Source organism: Schistocerca cancellata, chromosome 6, assembly GCF_023864275.1.
Source record: "Schistocerca cancellata isolate TAMUIC-IGC-003103 chromosome 6, iqSchCanc2.1, whole genome shotgun sequence".
Lineage (NCBI taxonomy): Eukaryota > Metazoa > Arthropoda > Insecta > Orthoptera > Acrididae > Schistocerca > Schistocerca cancellata.
This window is the reverse complement of record NC_064631.1, coordinates 505,111,053-505,138,164: the sequence shown is the minus strand read 5'-3', so window position 1 is coordinate 505,138,164 and position 27,112 is coordinate 505,111,053. Positions and strand designations below refer to the sequence as shown.

Here is a 27,112-nt window from a genome sequence, read left to right as displayed (position 1 = left end):
ACCAGTCCTGGACAATGTGAGCTGTGTGAACGGGAGTCCTGTTGTCTTGGAAAAGAGCATTACCATTGGGGAACAAACATTGTACAATGGGATGGACCAGATAAGCTAAAATGGACACATAATCCTTGGAGCAATGCAGCCATGGGGTCTATGGGATACCATGATATGGCTGCCCAGATCATCACTGATACTCCGCCATTTTTCAGTCTTGGATGTAAACTCAGCCAGAAGTTGGAAACAGTGTGAAACAAGACTCACCCAACTAAATGACATTCTTCCATTGCTCCATAATCCAAGTTTCATTATTCAGCACCATGTTTTTCCATTACAGGCATATGTATCAAAGATGATTGGTTTAGGAATTCTATCTTGCCCTGCAGCACACAACTTATGGAGCTCCTTCATGTTGTTTTGGTGCCGAAAGGGTTCATGAGTGCGACATTCAGTTCTGCAATGATTCTTGCAGTTGTCACCCTCTTACTTTTGTCACAGTCCTCCTCAATGATATCTGTCATGCCACTTGACACTAACTTTGATCCACATTGTGACTTGGCAGATGGTATGTTTCCACTTTCCCTATACATGGTACAAATCTTTGATATGGTGTACCTTGAAACACTAAACATTTCAGCTATCTTGGTTAGGAAGCATTCACTGTAGGAAAACCAACAGTTTGCCCATGTTCAAATGTGCTGAGCTCAGACATAATGCATTCACGACTACAGAAAATACTGTTTAACCTTGGCTGACACTTGTAATATATTGCACAAGTGTCATTTGTGCTCAAATACAACAATGCAACCTGCATGCTAGGCTAGCATCTGCATTTATATTCAAGCATGCATTTCTCACAGTGTTTTCATATTTTTATCCACCCCATGTTTTTCAAAAACAACTTCTTATTATTTCTAGAGTTCTTCATGGATGCTACATTGAAAAAATCAGATTTACAATGCTGGAGGCAGAGAATTGCGATAGAGAAACAGAAAATATGAAATGAAATGAGATGAGATGAGAAAGATAGAAGTGAGCTAAGGAGGACCAGAAAAGTTACAGGGGCCAGTGGGAAGGAGGGGGAGACTGACAAGGGTGGGGGATTAAAGGTACAATTTTGGGGGAATAGAAGATGGAGCAGAGACACCTGGAGAACTAGAAAACATTGAAGCCAGGAGGGTTGCAGGAATAAACAATAGTGTGTAGACTGAGAGAATTTCAGAAAAAATGTTGTTAGAGGAGGGTGTATTAAGATGGAAAGCTGTTGCAATCAAAGTTGCACAGTTTGTTGCACAACTGTAGTTATTTATTAGGCCTTTGTTCACAGTTTGGAAGTGGCCACTCATCCAAATAAACAGTTTTTTCACAGCATGTAGGACACAGCATAGTGACTGCAGGAAGGTTGATGGTAGGTGTGGCTGTTTTCACAAGTAGCCTTTGAAGTAGAAATTGATGCTGACAAAGTTGGAATATCCGATGGTGAGAGGATATTGCATATGGAACAGGCATTACACCTAGGTCTAACAACAGGATGTGACCTATGGAGCAAAAAATTACAACTTGGACCGGCCTGAGATGAACAAAAATAATCCATAGGTTATGTTCTAGTCTGGATTTTCCACTGATTTAAGCTTAAAAGCCTTTAAACACAGTCTGTAATAAAGGGAAAAGTAAAAATACTGATTTCCACATTGAACCAAAGCAAGATTCTTTTTAAGGATGTCTTACTATGACATGAAATGGCATTTAGAGAGGGAGTTTTGGAATTATGGCAGATATAATACACGATAACACTTTGTGAATATCTCATATCTTGTGATCAGTAAAGTGTCAGTATGACATCCATATAATGCATCAATGTCAACATATGATTACTATATCATTTTACTATGTCACAATGAGCCTTTTACGAATAATGAAGACTGTGAAGTACTTCTCAGTGAAAGTAATGTGAAATCACAGACATGTACACATGAAATTAACAGCAGAATTATTCTGTTTTGTAAAGGGAGAAAGAAAACACTTTTCTGTAAGGAAAGAAAAATGAGGCTGCATAAAGTTCAGAATTTTGGCCTTATATACAAGAAAAACACAGCAATATTCAATCAATAATGGGAGATTATTTTTTAAAACTCTTGAACGGAGAAGTGGAAGACAACCCAAATGATAATGAAATGCAGAGCAGGTATTACAAGAAGAACAATCACAAAGTTGGATGGGAGTAGAGGAAGCTCTGAGAAGCATGAGCAAAGAAAAAAAATCTAATGTAGCTGATGAATTGGATGCAGATATGGTCAAAGTGGGAGGAAAATAAAAAATCCAGTGGTTGTACAGTGTGTTAAATGCAATCTGGAGAGAGATCAAGATCTCAGATGATTGTCCCAAAGGTGTAATTATACCATTATTCACAAAAAGCAATAGAAAACTACCTCAATATAACACAGGTATAATATTGAGTTTGTCTGGATAATAATTTGGAGAAGATCACAGAAAAGAGTCTTTAAATGATAAATGAATCTCTCCTGGGCGAAGAATGGTATGAGTTTAGGAAAAACAGGAATACAATTTATCTGATACTTGAAACAGTAATGCAACCTGAAACATATTTGAAAAGATAAAAGTTTCACTCTAGTGTGACTGGACTGAGAAAAGATCTATGACAGTATACCAAGATCAAAATTCTCAGAATGCCTAGAGAGATGAAATGTACCCAAGGACTGACAGAAAATGAAAATCTCTGCAGAAGATGTGTCAGCTGTGTTTGAGTAGGAAATGAAGACAGCAAATTGTATCAGACTAAATATGGAGTCTAGCAGGGGAGTACCTTATCTCCACTGCTTTTGGTCACTGTGATAGTTGATATCATGAAAAGGATAGAAGAGCAGTATGGACTTCAGTTTAGAGCAATGGTGTTTGCTGATGATGTTGCAATCTGGGGAGATACAAATTAAATCCAAACAAACTGAGTAAATAGAATAATCACTTTGAGGAGTTTTGTCTTAAAGCTGGTGCATCAAATACTGCAACCATGAAAGTAAGCAGACACAGAGGACAACCCACACTGGAACATCTCTGAAGAATGTGCAACATTTCACACATTTGGGTATTGTGAAAGATCATAAAAACTTAACATGAAGTGAATTTCTAAACCATACACACTTTGCTATCCAGCTTTACAGTCAAGTAAGGTGCCTTCTTCAAGACAACTAGATACCAGGTACCATACAAGGCAAAACTATTTACCTTCAGTTCCTACTATATTCCCATTTTGACCTGCACTCTGATACACACACACACACACACACACACACACACACACACACACACACACACAAACACAGTGAGTGGGTGATGTCTGTTAGATCTATGTTGAAGCAAACAAAAAAAGGATAAGATAAGGAACGAAAGGAACAGAATAGTTAGAGGTGCAAATCTCAGCATATTGGAAAAGCTCTGTAAATCTAGATTAAGATGGTATGGTCATGTGGAACAGAAGAAAGAAATCAGAGTATCAAAAAAATTCCTTGAAATTACTACAAATAGGAGAAGACCATTTGAACGGCCACTGAAAAGATGAACCAACACAATGAAGAAGGATGTTACCTAAAGTTGTCTCCTTTAGGATAGGATTCATGGGGAAGAACTGTATGAGCACCATGAAGACTGGAGCTGCAATCTAATGATGATAATGGTGATTATGTAAGAGAAACCAGATCTGAGTCCCAGTCAAGCCATTGTAATGTTTCCATAATTTGTGTCCACAGCCAAAGAAAATTTCATGCAGGTCTTAACAACCAAGAAATTAAGTTTCTATGGCACCAACTTTGACTTTTTTCTTGGACGCTTCTGCCTCCCACATCAGAAATTTGCTATTATTTTCAAATATTTTGCTTTCAACTCCTTTACTTAAGAGTATTGATCATCTCTCCTTACATCACACAAAGTTATTTGTAACAAATCACACTATACATATGTTTCCATCAATAAATACACCAGCCCCAATTGAATGTATCACAATTCGTTGAATTTTTTAAAAAGTTCTTGAGATTCCTCTGACTTTCCCATGTAATATCCAATCTCCTGAAAATTTACAGTTTTTCAGAGAAATTTTTGTCCTCTACTGGAATTTTTGGCACAGAAGCAGTTACAGTAATTTGAATACAGTGTCACTTTAAGACAGTTAATATTGTTCCTACCTGTTATCTTCTTCACATTAACATTACATCCTAAAAACATTATAAGTAAATGGCAGGGAGAACCTATCTTAAGAAAAAATTATCAGTAATTTTTGGGGTTGGATTACACTTACTCTTCAAAATCTTCCACCTGCACCTTATGGAAACCTTTCAGTTTTGTGAGAGCATCAGTAAATGCACCGCTCACAGTATTTGTTAGAGTATCATACTCTGGACTCCCTGGTTTTGGTATATGGTAATTTTCACCAAGATTTACAATCTTCACATCAACGGTATAAGCCAGTCTTGGTGGAGCAGGTGTGGTGCTTATTACTTCGTTTAACTCCTCTGGAAATGGTTAAAGATATTTAAATAATCTATTGCTGTCAGCAGAACAGTACACTAAATATGTATTACTCTTTACTTCTTATTACCTGTCAAGCATGGTTTAATACATATTCTTTCTGCAGAAATACTGGGAACTTGTTCATGTTTCCTCATTCTCTTATTTTTAGAATTAAACACGCCACCTCTCACAGGGAACATAAAGTAGTAGCATGTATTTTCAGTGAATGAAAAGTCCTAAAACAGAATTTCATAAGTGTTAATAGCAAATAAAATTAATGTCGTCTTGTTATAATGTCATTGGGTGAACAAACTGACAAACTTACTTCATGAAATTGTAGGAAATTCACTCTCTCAAATTGAATTACACATAACAAATAACTTATTGACTACCAACATAAATTAAAATTTGTGTTATGCATTAGATTACAATTCATAAACAGTGCACTATGACTATAGCACATACAGTCTTGTACAGGTGGTCAGCCAGTCAAGGAATATCCAAGTTCATAACAAAATTCTATTCTGAAATTTTCTTGTATACTTTTCAACGAAGCTACCAGAGTTAGTTCTTTCAGTGGCCATGTGCCACACCAGCATATCCTTCAGGATAAAAGCACTTCATTCCAGTACAAACCGCTGAGCAGGTACGCTTTCAGCCCTCTGCTGAATGTGCTGGTGTACTTGTGCCACCATGTTAACCAATAGGAAATGTGGGAAGTCAGCCGTGTAAGGTTGCTAGAGGGTCATGGAGGCAGTTGCACATCTCTTGGTTTCCAGCTCTGAGAGAGAGTAGATGCACTCTCATGAACCAGCCCCCAAGCATCTGCCTGTGGCCCTGCTCACCACAACCAGGCCCCAGCCACATAAACATCAACAGCCGCCTCTCCTGTTCCCCATCTCCTTATTATATGTGACCAAATTCCTAGACCGGCAGTCAACTTTTACCTCTGGCCCCAGGGTGAGCCCTTTCTGTACTCCACGTACCAAGAGTATACACCAAGTTTTCTTCATTTACCTCTTTTGCTTTGCCACCTCCCTCCTGAACTTACCCATCCCACTCTGTATCCTGTACAGTCTTCAGATTTTGATCAATCAATTACTTTTCAAAAGTTAAAAAGAGATACAGAACCATAAATATGCATACAGTGACTACCACTGTTAGCAATATTACAAATTCTATCCACCACCCCTTCGGAAGAATATGAGCAAGAAGCCAACCCAAACTATGAAACATTTTGGCAAGCTTTGATTATATTAATTCAAATTCTTCTCCTGCATTCTCTCACTTCTTAAGGTCTCAACCTGCGTAGTGTAAATTGAAATACATTGAATGACATTTATTTATTATGACATTCTAAAAAAGTTTCTCTGGTAGTTTATCAACTCCTGTGGTATAACGTGCATTAGAGTTATAATATTTAAAGCATGTTTTTTTTCTTTATTTACCTAATATTATGTAGTTGTAGTTTAAATATTTAACTCCTTAATGGATTTTACAATATGTAGCCTTGTTTGAAAGACTAATAAAAAACGAAATTAGTGGAACTCACCTTCTCATCATCAGTGAGTCGCTTACGGCTAAAATATAATGTTGTAATACCATTATTAATGCGACCACTTATATTATAAATATCTTGTGTCTCTCCAAGTGGAGGAGGAGTGTAGCCTGTCACCCATGTATCCATCATAAATGGCTGCCCATTCTTGCTGTCCACCCATCCAAGTATAGCATCAGTCTGGGACTGTTCATACAGATAATAATAAATATTAATTACAGTATATGAGAGCAGCAGCTTTATGTTCATATATGAGTTTGCTACACAGTATTTTTAAAGAGAATTATAATAAATAAATGTGATGCTGCAAATGAGAACAAAAGTCATCCCTATTCCTGTGCATGGAAGACTGTGGCACGAATTTCATGAATTTTATACCTGCATAAGAGGCAGATCTTTCAAAAATCTTGGACCTTACTGCACATACAAAATGAAGAAAAAGTACTAGTGCTTGAGTCAGTTTTTATGTTTCTTGGATTAAATTAGCTAGATACATTTTTTGTTCCTTGCACCCATAGCGAGGATATTCTCACAGATGCAGAACACACCGTAAGTGACACTGTGTATTAGATGTAAGTGATCCCTCATCCTCCACTGATCTACACTCACAATATGCATTTAGTTGTGTACAAATGAACAACTGTCTTGCTCTAAGTATACAGCAACTGACTTCTACAAGTAGTTTAACCAAGAAGTCCTTGTCCAGTTGTCCCAGAGCCAAAATGATATCTACAGAGAAAAGTTTACTAAACTCTAGAATCTGTTGATGTGCTCTTTCAAATGAGAGACTGCTGGATATAATACTGTCCTTGTGGCACTTTGCAGGAGACAGGTTGGTATCTTTTTTGAGAAATGATACTTTAACAGTTTGAAATGTAGCTGGGGTATGCAGAATTCTGTTAATGAAGTAATCAACAATAGGTGTTACATTCCCTTCATGATATGCATTAATACATGTCTTATGTGGTACTACTGATCACAATATAAGTTTCTACATATGTTACATGATACTACTGATCACACAGAAGTAATTATTTCAGGTAATATGGATGAGAGATAATAAAAGTATTTATTTTGGGTTTTGTCATGCACAGCAAGCAGGTACAACATATTCCAATAAAGGTTCATCATCTCACTGATTATTTTGAAAAAGAGAAAGACAAACAGAGATACAAACTTGGAAATAACTATTTGTTTAGCATTGCACCCTTGTATTGTTCAGTCATCCGCCTCCGTAGTGCAGCAGTAGCATTAGTGCCTACCATGCAACGGGGCCTGGGTTCGATTCCCAGCAGCCATCATCATTGACAGACAAGTGGCATCAACTAAAAAGACTTGCAATACGGCAGCCAAACCCCAAATGGGATATCCCAGCCAATAAATGCCTTACAATCATTTCATTTCATTTCATTTCATTGTTCAGTCTATTGTATTAGTAATGAGTAACAAGGCAAGTGTACAAAATTTCAAGTATTTTATTTGGGATGGTTTAAATTTAGGTTTATTGCTCAAAATGTAGGTAACTGTCACGTGTTTGGATATAAAAGGTTAGTTACAATGAAAACATGTTACTGAAAGAAAATCATCAAAAAGGTAGTGTTATACTGATAAAAATTATTGAAAATAATTTTGAGTCACAGATATACACAACAAAAAGAGACTGTTGAAAAGTGAGCTTTCAACCAACAAGGGCTTCATCGAAATTAGACAACATACATACACACAATGCAAATGCAACTCACATACACATGATCACAGTCTCTGGCAGCTGAAACCAGCAACTGTGATCATCTGTATGTGAGTTGCATCTGCGTTAATGTGTGTGTGTGTGTGTGTGTGTGTGTGTGTGTGTGTGTGTTTTGTCTATTTTCAACGAAGGAGAAAAGCTCACTTTCTGACAGTCTCTTTTTGTTGTGCCTATCTCCAACTCAGCACCTCTATTATATGGAGAGTAGCAACTATCATTTTCATATTGTTACATTCAATCCTGGATTTTCCATTGTTTGAAAGTAATTCTCATACTTAATGAAAACATTCTGCTGTCAATAAATGAAAAAATAGTTATTTTTGTTCAAAATTATGTTATTTGAAGAATTACAGGGAGTACATAAAGTCCGGGAACACTTTCAATTATTTATTGCACAAGAACCTAACACTGTACAGATATCACACATATGTCATTTTGAAGAGAAACCCTGAAAGTTTTTTTTATCATGCATACCGCCACAGCATAGTTTGGTAATTTGCCAATAGTCAGCGCTAGTCGCAAACACGTCAGGGTCAGGTGCGGAGCGAGCTTTCTGTGTGTTGGAGTTCGACAAAAACAAGTGTGCTACAGCTGTTCAATGGATGTTTAGAACCAAGTATGGTAAGAAACCACTGGCACAACAAATTTGTTACAACGGGTTGCTTGCGCCTGGCAAAGAGAAACAGACGTCCCAGTGTGAGTGAAGTGAATGTGGAGGCAGTCTCTTTAGCAGACCTGTTGCATCTTCTAAGTGTACTGCCAATAAAATACAGTCTTTTGGTCTGCCTTCCTCATGATATTATCTATGTGATCATTACAGTTTAAGTTGTTCATAATAGTAATTACTACATATCTGTGTAAGCGAAATTTAATGGATTTCTTTTCATACTCAAATGGATGACTTCACACTTCTGTCTAGCAGGAAACCACAAATCCAGTTGCACAACTGCAGTGATACTTCTTAGGCAGTCCTCCCCTGGTAGCAGAATGGTCAGCATGATGGAATGTCATATCTAACAGCCCAGGTTCAATTCTCGGTTGGGTCGGAGATTTTCTCCACTCAGGGACTGGGTGTGGTGTGGTCCTTATCATCTTCATTTCATCCCCATCGACATGCAATTCACCAAAGTGGCTTCAACTTGAAAGACTTGCACCAGGCAAACAGTCTACTGGATGGGAGCCCTAGCCACATGGCATTTCCATTTACTTCTTAGGCACACATTTTGATTACAAGTCTCTTGTGAGGAAGAGTGTCAAAAGCCTTCTGGAAATCTAAAAATATGGAATCAATTTGAGATCCCCTGTTGATAGCACTCATGAAAATACATAATTAGCTGTGAATAAAAAGTTCTCGGGTTCCCAGCAGCGTTAAGTGATTAAAATTACATGAGCTTTTGGTTAAGCACTCATACACCATTTTCAAGTGTTATAACTGCCATTGGGCTGCTTGAACACCCCTTATATACACCAGCTGCTGGCTATGCATCACTGGTGCTTGCGGCATCACCATATATGGCCATACGTTGACCTGGCAGTCAATGTGCCTACTTCAACTGCGCAACTGTTGGGCCCCACACTGTGCTGAGCTGCAGGCCACCATCTGTATTTAGGGTGTTATGGGTGATTTTTATTTCAATGTCTACTTTAATTAGACAATCTCTCAAGCCGTTCGTGCGAGCCACAATGGATGTCTTGTCAAATTTTATCCGATGTCCTTCCAATGTGACTCACACTAATAGTTTCTGGGATTGTGTAATTAATGAAGCTATTGAAATAAAAATCACTGATAACATTCTAAACAAAGACACTGCCCTGCAGCTCAGCATAGCACGGCATCCAGCGATCATGCAGCTGAAGTGGACACATTGATCCCCTGAGTCAATGTATGCCCATATATGATGATGCTGCGAGCACCAGTGATGTTACAGCAAGCAGCTAACATATGTCAGGGAAATATCAGGAGCCCATTGACAGTCATACCAGTTGACAATGGAGTTCTGCTATGAAAAGAAATGGTGCCCCAGATAATCCCTCCTCGTTGTCAGGCCATAAGGCAAGCAACAGTCAAGTTGGTATCCCATCGCTGACATGTCTTCAGCCTGAAATCTCATTGGCTAGAGTAGATTTGTCTTCAGTGATGAATCCTGCTTTGAATTAAACCCTGATGACCAGTGAAGACATTTGGAGATGGCCCAGGCAACTGTGGGATACCAAGCTCACTGTCACTCACCAACCTGACTGTCAGCCCAACAGCCAGGAGTGATAGTCTTTTCACAGAAGGACCCCATTGATTGACATCCGCAGCACCCTTACAGTGCAGTGATACACTGAAGAAATCCTATGCCCTGTTTTGTTGCCCTGCATGTCAAGTCATCCAGAGCTTACATTTCAGCAAGATAATGCCACCCCACTTCCCCTGCACATGGGGAGAGTTGCTACTGTTTGTCTCTGTGATTGCCAGACCCTACACTGGCCAGCAAGGTTGCCAGATCTCTCCTCAACTGAGAATGTTTGGGGGATTATGGGCAGGGCCCTCCAACCAGCTCGGGATTTTGATGATCTAATGTGCCAATTGTACAGAATTTGGTGTAGTATCTCTCAGGAGAACATCCAACAACTCTATCAATCAATGCCAAGCCGAATAACTGCTTGCATAAATGCCAGAGGTCAGCCAGCGTGATACTGACATACAAATAAATTATTCAGTTTTCCTGAAATTGTAACCACTTGCCTACTGATATCCAGAGTGCATGTGAAAGAGGAAGAAAATTTGATAGTCTTATGTATTTGGAATAAGAGAGGGAATGCATGGTAAGGTTACTGAAGAATATAGGCTGAGGAAAGAAATATGATAGGGGAGAAAGGCTTCTACAGTTCTGCTATAAATTGCAGGGAACACAAGAAAATAAGATATACTTGGAAAAGACCAGGAAATAAAGAACTTTTAAGTAGATTATATCACAGTCAGACAAAAATTTTGACATCAAATCCTGGACTGCAAGGCATATCAAAATGCAAATATAGACTCACACGATAACCTCATAGTGATGGATAGCAGGCTGAAATTGAAGAGGAAAAGAGAAAGCCCCCCTCCCCCCCAATCCCATGAACCATGGACGTTGCCTTTGGTGGGGAGGCTTGCATGTCTCAGCGATACAGATAGCCGTACTGTAGGTACAACCACAATGGAGGGGTATCTGTTGAGAGGCCAGACAAACATGTGGTTCCTGGAGAAGGGCAGCAGTCTTACTTGTTCTTACTAGTAGTTGAAGGGGCAACAGTCTGGATGATTAACTGATCTCACCTTGTAACATTAACTAATATGGCCTTGCTGTGCTGGTACTGCGAATGGCTGAAAGCAAGGCGAAACTACAGCCATAATTTTTCCCGAGGGCATGCAGCTTTACTGTATGGTTAAATGATGCTAGCGTCCTCTTGGGTAAAATATTCCAGAGGTAAAATAGTCCCCCATTCGGATCTCCGGGTGCGGACTACTCAGGAGGATGTTGTTATAAGAGAAAGAAAACTGGCGTTCTATGGATCGGATCAGAGAGGGGAATGTCAGATCCCTTAATTGGACAGGTAGGTTAGAAAATTTAAAAAGGGAAATGGATAGGTTAAATTTAGATATAGTGGGAATTAGTGAAGTTTGGTGGCAGGAGGAATAAGATTTCTGGTCAAGTGAATACAGGGTTATAAATACAAAACCAAATAAGGGTAATGGAGGAGTAGGTTTAATACTGAATAATAAAAATAAAAAAAATAGGAATGCAGGTAAGCTACTACAAACAGCATAGTGAATGCATTATTGTAGCCAAGACAGACATTCAGCCCATGCCTACCACATTATTACAAGTTTATATACCAACTAGCTCCACAGATGCTGAAGATATTGATGAAAAGTATGATGATATAAACGAAATTATTCAGATACACGGGAGACAAAAATTTAATAGTCATTGGGAACTGGAATTCGATAGTAGGAAAAGGAAGAGAAGGAAAGGTAGTAGCTGAATATGGAATGAGGGCAAAGAATGAAAGAGAAAACTGTCTTGCAAAATTTTGTACAGAGCATGACTTAATCATAGCTAACACTTGGTTCAAGAATCATGAAAGAAGATTGCATACATGGAAGAGGCCTGGAGATACTGGAAGGTTTCTGATAGATTATGTAATGGTAAGACAGAGATTTAGGAACCAGGTTTTAAATTGTAAGACATTTCCAGGGGCAGATGTGGACTCTGACCACAATCTATTGGTTATGAACTGTAGATTAAAATTGGAGAAACTGCAAAAAGGTGGTAATTTAAGGAGATGGGACCTGGATAAACTGAAAGAACCAGAGGTTGTAGAGAGCTTCAGAGTGAGCATTAGGGAAAGAAATAAAGTAGAAGAAGAGTGGATAGATTTGAGAGATCAAATTGTGAAGGCAGCAGAGGATCAAGTAGGTATAAAGGAGAGGGCTAGTAGAAATCCTTCAGTAACAGAAGAAATATTGAGTTTAATTGATGAAAGAAGAAAATATAAAAATGTAGTAAATGAAGAAGGCAAAAAGGAATACAAACATCTAAAAAATGAGATCGACAGGAAGTGCAAAATGGCTAAACCAGGATGACTAGAGGACAAATGTAATGATGTAGAGGCGTATATCACTAGGAGTAAGATAGATACTGCCTGTAGGAAAATTAAAGAGACCTTTGGAGAAAAGAGAACCACTTGTATGAATATCAAGAGCTCAGATGGAAAACCAGTTCTAAGTAAAGAAGAAAAAGCAGAAAGGTTGAAGGAGTATGTAGGGGGTCTATACAGGGGCAATGTATTTGAGGACAATATTATTGAAATGGATGAGGACGTAGATGAAGATGGGAGATATGATACTGCATGAAGAGTTTGACATAGCACTGAAAGACCTAAGTCAAAACAAGGCCCCGGGAGTAGACAACATTCCATTAGAACTACTGACAGCCTTGGGAGAGCCAGCACTGACAGAACTCTACCATCTGGTGAGCAAGATGTACGAGACAGGCGAAATACCCTCAGACTTCAACAAGAATATAATAATTCCAATCCCAAAGAAAGCAAGTGTTGACAGGTGTGAAAATTACCGAACTATTGGTTTAATAAGTCACAGCTGCAAAATACTAACATGAATTCTTTACAGCCGAATGGAAAGGAAAAACTAGTAGAAGCCAACCTCAGGGAAGATCAGTTTGGTTTCCGTAGAAATGTTGGAACATGTGAGGTAGTACATCTTAGAAGATAGATTAAGGAAAGACAAACCTACATTTCTGGCATTTGCAGACTTAGAGAAAGCTTTTGAAAATGTTGACTAGAAGACTCTCTTTCAAATTCAGAAGGTGTCAGGGGTCAAATACAGGGAGCGAAAGGCTATTTACAATTTGTACAGGAACCAGATGGCAGTTATAAGAGTTGAGGGGCGTGAATAGGAAGGAGTGGTTGGGAAGGGAGTTAGACAGAGTTGTAGCCTATCCCCAATGTCATTCAATCTGTATATTGAGCAAGCAGTAAAGGAAACAAAAGAAAAATTCAGAGTAGGAATTAAAATCCATGGAGAATAAATAAAAACTTTGAGGTTCGCCAATGACATTGTAATTCTGTCAGAGACAGCAAAGGACCTGGAAGAGCAGTTGAACGGAATGGACAGTGTCTTGAAAGGAGGATATAAGATGAATATCAACAATAGCAAAATGAGGATAATGGAATGTAGTTGAATTAAATGGGGTGATACTGAGGGATTACATTAGTAAATGAGACACTTAAAAGTAGTAAATGAGTTTTGCTATTTGGGGAGCAAAATAACTGATGATGGTCGAAGTAGAGAGAATATAGACTGGCAATGGGATGGAAAACATTTCTGAAGAAGAGAAATTTATCAACATTGAGTATAGATTAAGTGTCAGGAAGTCATTTCTGAAAGTATCTGTATGGAGTGTAGCCATGTATGGAAGTGAAACATGAACAATAAATAGTTTAGACAAGAAGAGAATAGAAGCTTTAAAAATGTGGTGCTTTAAAAGACTGCTGAAGCTTAGATGGGTAGATCCCATAACTAATGAGGAGGTACTGAAGAGAATTGGGGAAAAGAGAAATTTGTGGCACAACTTGATTAGAAGAAGGGATCAGTTGGTAGGACATGTTCTGCACCATCAAGGGATCACAAATTTAGTACTGGAGGGCAGCGTGGAGGGTAAAAACCATAGAGGAATACCAAGAGATGAATACACTAAGCAGATTCAGAAGGATGTAGTTTGCATTGCAGCAGATACTTGGAAGTGAAGAAGCTTGCACAGGATAGAGTAGCATGGAGAGCTGCATCAAACCCGTCTCTGGGCTAAAGACCACTAGAACAACAGCAACACCAACAAGAACAAAGAGAAAGATCAATACAATTGACAATGTTGAATGAAAATATATATAATAGAGGGAAACATTCCACATGGGAATATATATATATATATATATATATATATATATATATATATATATATATTTAAAAACAAAGATGATGTGACTTACCAAATGAAAGTGCTGGCAGGTCGACAGACACACAAACAAACACAAACATACACACAAAATCCAAGCTTTCGCAACCAACGGTTGCCTCGTCAGGAAAGAGGGAAGGAGAAGGAAAGACAAAAGGATATGGGTTTTAAGGGAGAGGGTAAGGAGTCATTCCAATCCCGGGAGCGGAAAGACTTACCTTAGGGGGAAAAAAGGACAGGTATACACTCAAACACACACACATATCCATCCACACATACACAGACACAAAAATGTCTGCTTGTGTCTGTGTATGTGTGGATGGATATGTGTGTGTGTGTGAGTGTATACCTGTCCTTTTTTCCCCCTAAGGTAAGTCTTTCCGCTCCCGGGATTGGAATGACTCCTTACCCTCTCCCTTAAAACCCATATCCTTTTGTCTTTCCTTCTCCTTCCCTCTTTCCTGACGAGGCAACCGTTGGTTGCGAAAGCTTGGATTTTGTGTGTATGTTTGTGTTTGTTTGTGTGTCTGTCGACCTGCCAGCACTTTCATTTGGTAAGTCACATCATCTTTGTTTTTAAATATATTTTTCCTTCGTGGAATGTTTCCTTCTATTATAACCATATATATATATATATATATATATATATATATATATATTTAAAAAGAAAGATGATGAGACTTACCAAACAAAAGCGCTGGCAGGTCGATAGACACACAAACAAACACAAACATACACACAAAATCTAGCTTTCGCAACCAATGGTTGCCTCGTCAGGAAAGAGGGAAGGAGAGGGAAAGACAAAAGGATTTGGGTTTTAAGGGAGAGGGTAAGGAGTCATTCCAATCCCGGGAGCGGAAAGACTTACCTTAGGGGGAAAAAAGGACAGGTATACACTCGCACACACACACATATCCATCCCCATATACACAGACTGTGTCTGCTTGTGTCTGTGTATATGGGGATGGATATGTGTGTGTGTGCGAGTGTATACCTGTCCTTTTTTCCCCCTAAGGTAAGTCTTTCCGCTCCCGGGATTGGAATGACTCCTTACCCTCTCCCTTAAAACCCAAATCCTTTTGTCTTTCCCTCTCCTTCCCTCTTTCCTGACGAGGCAACCATTGGTTGCGAAAGCTAGATTTTGTGTGTATGTTTGTGTTTGTTTGTGTGTCTATCGACCTGCCAGCGCTTTTGTTTGGTAAGTCTCATCATCTTTCTTTTTAAATATATTTTTCCCACGTGGAATGTTTCCCTCTATTATATATATATATATATATATATATATATATACCTAAAAACAAAGATGATGTGACTTACCAAATGAAAGTGCTGGCAGGTCGACAGACACACAAACTAACACAAACATACACACAAAATTCAAGCTTTCGCAACAAACTGTTGCCTCATCAGGAAAGAGGGAAGGAGAGGGAAAGACGAAAGGATGTGGGTTTTAAGGGAGAGGGTAAGGAGTCATTCCAGTCCCGGGAGCGGAAAGACTTACCTTAGGGGGAAAAAAGGACGGGTATACACTCGCACACACACACATATCCATCCACACATGGATGTGTGGATGTGTGGATGGATATGTGTGTGTGTGTGAGTGTATACCCGTCCTTTTTTCCCCCTAAGGTAAGTCTTTCCGCTCCCGGGACTGGAATGACTCCTTACCCTCTCCCTTAAAACCCACATCCTTTCGTCTTTCCCTCTCCTTCCCTCTTTCCTGATGAGGCAACAGTTTGTTGCGAAAGCTTGAATTTTGTGTGTATGTTTGTGTTAGTTTGTGTGTCTGTCGACCTGCCAGCACTTTCATTTGGTATGTCACATCATCTTTGTTTTTAGGTATATATTTTTCCTTCGTGGAATGTTTCCTTCTATTATAACTATATATATATATATATATGAATATAATAGAGGGAAACATTCCACGTGGGAAAAATATATTTAAAAAGAAAGATGATGAGACTTACCAAACAAAAGCGCTGGCAGGTCGATAGACACACAAACAAACACAAACATTCACACAAAATCTAGCTTTCGCAACCAACGGTTGCCTCGTCAGGAAAGAGGGAAGGAGAAGGAAAGACAAAAGGATATGGGTTTTAAGGGAGAGGCTAAGGAGTCATTCCAATCCCGGGAGCGGAAAGACTTACCTTAGGGGGAAAAAAGGACAGGTATACACTCGCACACACACACATATCCATCCACACACACAAGACACAAGCAGACATTTGTAAAGGCAAAGAGTTTGAGCAGAGATGTCAGTCGGGACGGAAGTACAGAGGCAAAGATGATGTTGAAAGACAGGTGAGGTATGAGCGGCGGCAGATTGAAATTAGGAATTAGCGGAGATTGAGGCCTGGCAGATAGCGAGAAGAGAGGATATGCTGAAGGGCAAGTTCCCATCTCCGGAGTTCTGACAGGTTGGTGTTAGTGGGAAGTATCCAGATAACCCGGACGGTGTAACACTGTGCCAAGATGTGCTGGCCGTGCACCAAGGCATGTTTAGCCACAGGGTGATCCTCATTACCAACAAACACTGTCTGCCTGTGTCCATACATGCGAATGGACAGTTTGTTGCTGGTCATTCCCACATAGAATGCGTCACAGTGTAGGCAGGTCAGTTGGTAAATCACGAGGGGGTTTCACCCGTGGCTCTGCCTTTGATCGTGTACACCTTCCGGGTTACAGGACTGGAATAGGTGGTGGTGGGAGAGTGCATGGGACAGGTTTTACACCGGGGACGGTTACAGGGGTAGGAGCCAGAGGGTAGGGAAGGTGGTTTGGGGATTTCATAGGGATGAACTAAGAGGTTACGAAGGTTGGGTGGACGGCGGAAAGACACTCTTGGTGGAGTGGGGAGGATTTCATGAAGGATGGATCTCATTTCAGGGCAGGATTTGAGGAAGTCGTATCCCTGCTGAAGAGCCACATTCAGAATCTGATCCAGTCCCGGAAAGTATCCTGTCACAAGTGGGGCACTTTTGGGGTTCTTCTGTGGAGGGTTCCGGGTTTGAGGAGATGAGGAAGTGGCTCTGGTTATTTGCTTCTGTACCAGGTCGGGAGGGTAGTTACGGGATGAAAAAGCTGTTTTCAGGTTGTTGGTGTAATGGTTCAAGGATTCCGGACTGGAGCAGATTCGTTTGCCACGAAGACCTAGGCTGTAGGGAAGGGACCGTTTGATGTGGAATGGGTGGCAGCTGTCATAATGGAGGTACTGTTGCTTGTTGGTGGGTTTGATGTGGACGGACGTGTGAAGCTGGCCATTGGACAGGTGGAGGTCAATGTCAAGGAAAGTGGCATGGGATTTAGAGTAGGACCAGGTGAATCCGATGGAACCAAAGGAGTTGAGGTTGGAGAGGAAATTCTGGAGTTCTTCTTCACTGTGAGACCAGATCATGAAAATGTCATCAATAAATCTGTACCAAACTTTGGGTTGGCAGGCCTGGGTAACCAAGAAGGCTTCCTCTAAGCGACCCATGAATAGGTTGGCGTACGAGGGGGCCATCCTGGTACCCATGGCTGTTCCCTTTAATTGTTGGTATGTCTGGCCTTCAAAAGTGAAGAAGTTGTGGGTCAGGATGAAGCTGGCTAAGGTAATGAGGAAAGAGGTTTTAGGTAGGGCGGCAGGTGATCGGCGTGAAAGGAAGTGCTCCATCGCAGCGAGGCCCTGGACATGCGGAATATTTGTGTATAAGGAAGTGGCATCAATGGTTACAAGGATGGTTTCCGGGGGTAACAGACTGGGTAGGGATTCCAGGCGTTCGAGAAAGTGGTTGGTGTCTTTGATGAAGGATGGGAGACTGCATGTAATGGGTTGAAGGTGTTGATCTACGTAGGCAGAGATGCGTTCTGTGGGGGCTTGGTAACCAGCTACAATGGGACGGCCGGGATGATTGGGTTTGTGAATTTTGGGAAGAAGGTAGAAGGTAGGGGTGCGGGGTGTTGGTGGGGTCAGGAGGTTGATGGAGTCAGCTGAAAGGTTTTGTAGGGGGCCTAAGGTTCTGAGGATTCCTTGAAGCTCTGCCTGGACATCAGGAATGGGATTACCATGGCAAACTTTGTAAGTGGTGTTGTCTGAAAGCTGACGCAGTCCCTCAGCCACATACTCCCGACGGTCACGTACCACAGTCGTGGAACCCTTGTCCGCCGGAAGAATGACGATGGATTGGTCAGCCTTCAGATCACGCATAGCTTGGGCTTCAGCAGTGGTGATGTTGGGAGTAGGATTAAGGTTTTTTAAGAAGGATTGAGAGGCAAGGCTGGAAGTCAGAAATTCCTGGAAGGTTAGGAGAGGGTGATTTTGAGGAAGAGGAGGTGGGTCCCGCTGTGACGGAGGACGGAACTGTTCCAGGCATGGTTCAATTTGGATAGTATCTTGGGGAGTTGGATCATTAGGAGTAGGATTAGGATCATTTTTCTTCGTGGCAAAGTGATATTTCCAGCAGAGAGTACGGGTGTAGGACAGTAAATCTTTGACAAGGGCTGTTTGGTTAAATCTGGGAGTGGGGCTGAAGGTGAGGCCTTTGGATAGGACAGAGGTTTCGGATTGGGAGAGAGGTTTGGAGGAGAGGTTAACTACTGAATTGGGGTGTTGTGGTTCCAGATTGTGTTGATTGGAATTTTGAGGTTTTGGAGGGAGTGGAGCTGGAAGTGGGAGATTGAGTAGATGGGAGAGACTGGGTTTGTGTGCAATGAGAGGAGGTTGAGGTTTGCTGGAAAGGTTGTGAAGGGTGAGTGAGTTGCCTTTCCGGAGGTGGGAAACCAGGAGATTGGATAGTTTTTTAAGGTGGAGGGTGGCATGCTTTTCTAATTTGCGGTTGGCCTGTAGGAGGATGCTCTGAACAACCGGTGTGGATGTGGGAGAGGAAAGATTGAGGACTTTTATTAGGGACAGGAGTTGATGGGTGTGTTGATTGGCTGAGTGGATGTGTAGGTGAAGGATTAGGTGGGTGAGGGCAATGGATTGTTCGGTTTGGAACTGGTATAGGGACTGATGGAAAGAAGGGTTGCAGCCAGAGATGGGAACTTTAAGTGTGAGGCCTTTGGGGGTGATGCCAAATGTCAGACAAGCCTGAGAAAATAAAATATGGGAGTGTAATCTGGCTAGGGCGAAGGCATGTTTGCGGAGGGAATGTAAATAAAACTTAATGGGGTCGTTGTGGAGGTGTTGTGAGGGTGACATGGTACTAGAAGGTGGAAAGTGGAACACGAGGCTGAAATGAAAATGAAAATAAATATAAAAATATATGGGGAGAGATAAAGGTAAAACTAGAAAGCAAATGGAGATCTGGTGTGAAAAAAGGCGAAAAAGGGTTGGTTAGAGCTGGGCTATGTTGATCCTGTGGTGAACTTGTGTAGGTAGATAATGATGTGCATAAAGGTTAGTGCCGCCAAAACACGTTAAAGGGTGGAGAAATACAGGAAAATTTCGAAAAAACTACGTGAGGATGTATTAAAAGGGTGGTTTGGTGGTGGCAGATTATGGAAATGAAGCTAACAATTATATATATATATATATATATATATGAATATAATAGAGGGAAACATTCCATGTGGGAAAAATATATCTAAAAAGAAAGATGATGAAACTTACCAAACAAAAGCGCTGGCAGGTCGATAGACACACAAACAAACACAAACATACACACAAAATTCAAGCTTTCGCAACAAACTGTTGCCTCATCAGGAAAGAGGGAAGGAGAGGGAAAGACGAAAGGATGTGGGTTTTAAGGGAGAGGGTAAGGAGTCATTCCAGTCCCGGGAGCGGAAAGACTTACCTTATGGGGAAAAAAGGACGGGTATACACTCGCACACACACACATATCCATCCACACATATACAGACACAAGCAGACATATTTAAAGACAAAGAGTTTGGGCAGAGATGTCAGTCGAGGCAGAAGTGCAGAGGCAAAGATGTTGTTGAATGACAGGTGAGGTATGAGTGGCGGCAACTTGAAATTAGCGGAGATTGAGGCCTGGTGGATAACGGGAAGAGAGGATATATTGAAGAGCAAGTTCCCATCTCCGGAGTTCGGATAGGTTGGTGTTAGTAGGAAGTATCCAGATAACCCGGACGGTGTAACACTGCGCCAAGATGTGCTGGTCGTGCACCAAGGCATGTTTAGCCACAGGGTGATCCTCATTACCAACAAACACTGTCTGCCTGTGTCCATTCATGCGAAGGGACAGTTTGTTGCTGGTCATTCCCACATAGAATGCATCACAGTGCAGGCAGGTCAGTTGGTAGATCACGTGGGTGCTTTCACACGTGGCTCTGCCTTTGATCGTGTACATCTTCCGGGTTACAGGACTGGAGTAGGTGGTGGTGGGAGGGTGCATGGGACAGGTTTTACACCGGGGGCGGTTACAAGGGTAGGAGCCAGAGGGTGGGGAAGGTGGTTTGGGGATTTCATAGGGATGTACTAAGAGGTTACGAAGGTTAGGTGGACGGCGGAAAGACACTCTTGGTGGAGTGGGGAGGATTTCATGAAGGATGGATCTCATTTCAGGGCAGGATTTGAGGAAGTCGTATCCCTGCTGGAGAGCCACATTCAGAATCTGATCCAGTCCCGGAAAGTATCCTGTCACAAGTGGGGCACTTTTGTGGTTCTTCTGTGGGAGGTTCTGGGTTTGGGAGGATGAGGAAGTGGCTCTGTTTATTTGCTTCTGTACCAGGTTGGGAGGGTAGTTGCTGGATGCGAAAGCTGTTGTCAGGTTGTTGGTGTAATGCTTCAGGGATTCCGGACTGGAGCAGATTCGTTTGCCACGAAGACCTAGGCTGTAGGGAAGGGACCGTTTGATGTGGAATGGGTGGCAGCTGTCGTAATGGAGGTACTGTTGCTTGTTGGTGGGTTTGATGTGGACAGACGTGTGAAGCTGGCCATTGGACAGGTGAAGGTCAACATCAAGGAAAGTGGCATGGGATTTGGAGTAGGACCAGGTGAATCTGATGGAACCAAAGGAGTTGAGGTGGGAGAGGAAATTCTGGAGTTCTTCTTCACTGTGAGTCCAGATCATGAAGATGTCGTCAATAAATCTGTACCAAACTTTGGGTTGGCAGGCCTGGGTAACCAAGAAGGCTTCCTCTAAGCGACCCATGAATAGGTTGGCATACGAGGGGGCCATCCTGGTACCCATGGCTGTTCCCTTTAATTGTTGGTATGTCTGGTTTTCAAAAGTGAAGAAGTTGTGGGTCAGGATGAAGCTGGCTAAGGTAATGAGGAAAGAGGTTTTAGGTAGGGTGGCAGGTGATCGGCGTGAAAGGAAGTGCTCCATCGCAGCGAGGCCCTGGACGTGCGGGATATTTGTGTATAAGGAAGTGGCATCAATGGTTACAAGGATGGTTTCTGGGGGTAACGGATTGGGTAAGGATTCCAGGCGTTCGAGAAAGTGGTTGGTGTCTTTGATGAAGGATGGGAGACTGCATGTAATGGGTTGAAGGTGTTGATCTACGTAGGCAGAGATACGTTCTGTGGGGGCTTGGTAACCGGCTACAATGGGGCGGCCGGGATGATTGGGTTTGTGAATTTTAGGAAGAAGGTAGAAGGTAGGGGTGCGGGGTGTTGGTGGGGTCAGGAGGTTGATGGAGTCAGGTGAAAGGTTTTGTAGGGGGCCTAAGGTTCTGAGGATTCCTTGAAGCTCTGCCTGGACATCAGGAATGGGATTACCTTGGCAGACTTTGTATGTGGTGTTGTCTGAAAGCTGACGCAGTCCCTCAGCCACATACTCCCGACGATCAAGTACCACGGTCGTGGAACCCTTGTCCGCCGGAAGAATGACGATGGACCGGTCAGCCTTCAGATCACGGATAGCCTGGGCTTCAGCAGTGGTGATGTTGGGAGTAGGATTAAGGTTTTTTAAGAAGGACTGAGAGGCAAGGCTGGAAGTCAGAAATTCCTGGAAGGTTTGGAGAGGGTGATTTTGGGGAAGAGGAGGTGGGTCCCGCTGTGACGGAGGACGGAACTGTTCCAGGCAAGGTTCAATTTGGATAGTGTCTTGGGGAGTTGGATCATTAGGGGTAGGATTAGGATACACACACATATCCATCCACACATACACAGACACAAGCAGACATTTGTGCGAGTGTAAACCTGTACTTTTTTCCCCCTAAGGTAAGTCTTTCCGCTCCCGGGATTGGAATGACTCCTTACCCTCTCCCTTAAAACCCAATCCTTTTGTCTTTCCTTCTCCTTCCCTCTTTCCTGACGAGGCAACCATTGGTTGCGAAAGCTAGAGTTTTGTGTGTATGTTTGTGTTTATTTGTGTGTCTATCGACCTGCCAGCGCTTTTGTTGGGTAAGTCTCATCATCTTTCTTTTTATATATATATATATATATATATATATATATATATATATATATATATATATATATATATATATATATATATATATATATATATATATATATAAAAAACAAAGATGATGTGACTTACCAAATGAAAGTGCTGGCAGGTCGACAGACACACAAACGAACACAAACATACACACAAAATTCAAGCTTTCGCAACAAACTGTTGCCTCATCAGGAAAGAGGGAAGGAGATCTGTCGACCTGCCAGCACTTTCATTTGGTAAATCACATCATCTTTGTTTTTAGGTATATTTTTCCTTCATGGAATGTTTCCTTCTATTATAACTATATATATATATATAAAACAAAGATGCTGTGACTTACCAAACGAGAAAGTGCTGGTAGATAGACCCAATAAAAAACAAGGGAGCAAAAGATTATTTACAACTTGTACAGAAACCAGAGTGCAATTTTAAGAGTCTAAGGATATGAAAGGGAAGCCTTATTTCAGACAGGAGTGAGACAGGGTTGTAGTCTATGTACCTAATGTTATTCAACCTGTTTATTGAGCAAGTAGTAAAGGAAGCAGAGGAGAAATTTGGAGACAGAATTAAAATTCAGGGAGAAGAAATAAAAACTTTGAAGTCTGCTGGTGAGACTGTAATTCTGGCATAGGCAGACAAAGACTTTGATGTGCAATTGAACAGAATGGACAGTGTCTGGAAATGAGGTTATATAAGATGAACATCAACAAAATAAAATGAAATGAGATGCCAGAAGTAGATGAGTTTTGCTATTTGGGCAGAAAAATAATTTAGGATAGCCAAAGTAGAGAGGATATAAAATGCAGACTGGCAATAGCATACAATGTATTTTCTGACAGTATTTGTCTGGAGTGTAGCCTTGTATGGAAGTGAAGCATGGATGATAAGCAGTTCAGACAAGAAGAGAACAGAAGCGTTTGATGGAATTCTCTAATTTTGGGAAGACCAAAGCAGTAATCTGTTTTACTTGCTAAAAATATTCAATGGCCAAGATCACATAAATATTTCTTTATTTAAAACAACTGGTTTCCATGGACATTTCTGTTATCTCCAGGTGACAAGCTGGCATGAGCTCCAACGTAGAATGAACACGTTTCAAAACAAAAAGATTTTTGTAAGCCCTGAAGATGACAGCACAGTCTGTCAAAACAGGTTGTTTTAAGTGAAGCAATATTCATGCGATCCTGGGTGCTGAATGATTTAAGAAGCTTTTTAAATACATTGAAGTGGCTAAGAAACTGTATTAAAATACAGAGATATGTAAACAGGCAGAATACAGCACTGCAGTCGGCAACACCTGTATAAGACAGTAAGTGTCTGGCATAGTTGTCAGATCAGTTACTGCTGCTACAATGGCAGGTTATCAAGATTTAAGTGAGTTTGAATGTGGTGTAATAGTCAGCACACGAGCAGTGGGACACAGCATCTCTGAGGTAGCAATGAAGTGGGTATTTTTCCGTATGACCATTTCACAAGTGTACCGTGAATATCAGAAATCTGGTTAAACATCAAATCTACAACACTGTTGCAGCCAGAAAAAGATCCTGCAAGAACAGGACCAAGGATGATCAAAGACAATTGTTCAACATGACGAAAGTGTAACCCTTCCACAAATTGCAGCAGATTTCAATGCTGTGCCATCAATAAGTGTCAGCATGTGAACCATTCAACAAAACATCATCGATATGGGCTTTCAGAGCTGAAGGCCACTCGCGTACCCTTGACGACTGCATGACACAAAGCATTACACCTCATCTGGGTTGCTATTGGACTGTTGATTACTGGAAACATGTTGCCTGGTTGGATGAGTCTCATTTCAAATTGTATAAAGTGGATGGACATGAACGGGTACGGAGGCAACCTCATGACTCCATGGACCCTGCATGTCAGCAGGGAACTGTTCAAGCTGGTGGAGGCTCTGTAATGGTGTTGGGCGTGTGCAGTTGGAGTGATATGGGACACCTGATATGTCTAGATACGACTCTGATAGGTGACATGTACATAAGCATTCCGTCTGATCACCTGCATCCATTCATGTCCATTGTGCATTCCGAAAGACTTGGGCAATTCCAACAGGACAATGCGACACAAGGTTGGATTACAGGAAGATATTAAAGTGGCTCAGAAGTGGGCCGCTAACTTGTTATGAACAGGTTCAATAAACATGCAGTTATTATGGCGGTGCTCTGGGAACTGAAATGGGAATCACTGGAGGCAAGGCAATGTTGTTTCCAAGGAACACTGTTGAGAAAATTCCAAAAACCACCATATGAAGCTGACTGCATAACAATCTACTACCACCAATGTACATTTCACATAAAGACGTCAAAGTTCATTTTACCTGGCATAAGTGAATCACGCTGGCTACTTCATTATGGTAGCAGATAAATGTCATTATTCACATTGAAAATCTCAAAAAACTATAGTAACTCCTAGTGTGGAGTTTCAAACGAAAGGCTACATGTTATGAGATCCCATTTACAGCAGTATGCAGTAGACATATTACAATGACGACTTTAACTAACATTTTAACTGCTCTCTATGACTTTATATGTGAGCTAATAATCAGGAGGGAAACTTATGACATGAACACCTCACTACAACAGATATTTGGCAGGTGTTGTACTTTATACTTGTATTTATTTACCATTCTTGTATCATTTGAGAAGCCAATTCCTGTCCATGTGTCAGTGTGCTTTGTATGTATTGTAAATCGAAGCTCATCCTTTTTGTTGTGATGTTCCCACCGGGCATAATACTCGCACTGGCCCTTCTCAGGATCACATCCACGAGGAGTTCGCCAGTGACCACCACAGATGCTGGCATCAGCAGTGGCTGCAGTTTTCTGCTCACGCTCTGCTTCTTCTGTAGAAAAAGTTGGCAAATAAAATACTGAGGTATTACACACTTTGCTTAGCTTGAGATTAAATCGTTGGTGATAGTATTACCATAGAAGTTGAGAGTCGTCTGTCCTCTTTGTGAGCCATGACCGTGATACTTCAACTCATCCTGACGATAAAAGTCTTTCACTGACGCTTTATCCTTCTCTAAGCCTGATTTGGGATTGTGTATGTATCTGTTTGGCTCTTGTCCTTTAGCCCAGATAACATGCATTAAGTCCTCCTCAATTGTGTGATCAGTAGGCTCCACAGCTGTGTAAAATATTGTATATTTAATAAAATAGTACACCTAGAAACTATTACTTTTGTCTAAAACAGAACCTTATTAATTACAATTTTAATTAAAGCCACATATGTATGTTTTCATCATAGTATAATAAACAAAATGACTGAAACACTATTACTGTGTTTTTCACTTTTCACATTTCCATTACTTGGGCCTATATGTGATACAGCCAATGGCATTTACTGTTTTGGACATTTTATTTCTGTATAACATAATTATCAGATGCAGTTCTACAACTATTTACCAAAACTCCTTACTACTATCCTCCTCATATTCTTGATGAAGGATATCAGAATCTGACATTTATTATAAACCACTAGTTTTGACCTTATAAAAATATTGTTGCATTTGATTTACTTTGTAGATGAATTATTCTCAGTCTTGGCGATGATTTAATAGACGACCACTTTCTCAAGATAGCAGCTCATCTTCTGACTGACTAGTTGCTCTATAATTAAATGATTTAAATACCTTTCAGTTTCTTCCTAAACAATATTGTTGTAACTCCATCTTTTTCAAAACCCATTGCTGCAGTCAAATCATCATTTCCTCCCCAGAACTTATCAACTTTTGGAGTGGACCTGGAAGATACAATCATCTTTTACATTGTAGTACATAAATCACACACAGAAAATTCAAATATAGAGCTATTACACGTCCGTGGCTTGCCAGGTGTCCATAATTACTGAAGTGATGATTGCTATGCAACAACCTTTGTGGGAAAGACACCAAACCTCATATTTGTGCAAGCATCACAGTTTGAATGTTATACGAGAAATAGGAAATATAGTAAATGGACATTCCTTTTATAGGTCCTCATACTGACATCGTGTCATTCGCACACTATTTACATATTCCACAGTGCATTCTATCTTATTACTCTAAGATGCAAACATTACTAAATTAAAAAACCCTACTTTTAGAGTTTTTGTCATTTATGTTATAAATACAAGAAATAGAAGGAACTAGGTGATCTGACCCAGCACACAAGAATTGTGTGTTCTTTCTATTTATTTAGGCAATGTGTCAAATTTAATTCATGAACATTTGGGTGTTTCAGACAATTTAAAACTCTAAGCAATAGCTATCCTAAAAAAATCATTACTATGTGCCAGTTAAAGGCTGCAGTCCTTTGTGCTTTATAGTTAAATTGATTTTTGTATAATCATGTAGTCAAAAATAAACTATATTTCATTCCATCAATATAAAAAAAGGAATCAGAGAATTACACTGAAGAGCTGTATCACAGGAATAAAATTAAACTCAG

General features: G+C 40.7%; 1 protein-coding gene across 5 annotated transcripts in view; it reads right to left on the bottom strand.

Annotated features, from left to right (window-relative positions):
• The window catches only part of LOC126088613 (uncharacterized), a 511,853-nt gene that overhangs the window by 33,140 nt on the left and 451,601 nt on the right, over nucleotides 1-27,112 (bottom strand). For all 5 annotated transcript variants that reach the window (XM_049906837.1, XM_049906839.1, XM_049906840.1 and 2 more), the window contains 6 exons: nucleotides 26,317-26,426; nucleotides 25,608-25,811; nucleotides 25,307-25,524; nucleotides 6,068-6,259; nucleotides 4,604-4,751; nucleotides 4,304-4,517 (listed from right to left, as the gene is read on the bottom strand). In XM_049906837.1, coding sequence (XP_049762794.1) covers nucleotides 4,304-4,517; nucleotides 4,604-4,751; nucleotides 6,068-6,259; nucleotides 25,307-25,524; nucleotides 25,608-25,811; nucleotides 26,317-26,426 — 1,086 coding nt within the window. The remainder of the gene's footprint in view (nucleotides 1-4,303; nucleotides 4,518-4,603; nucleotides 4,752-6,067; nucleotides 6,260-25,306; nucleotides 25,525-25,607; nucleotides 25,812-26,316; nucleotides 26,427-27,112) is intronic.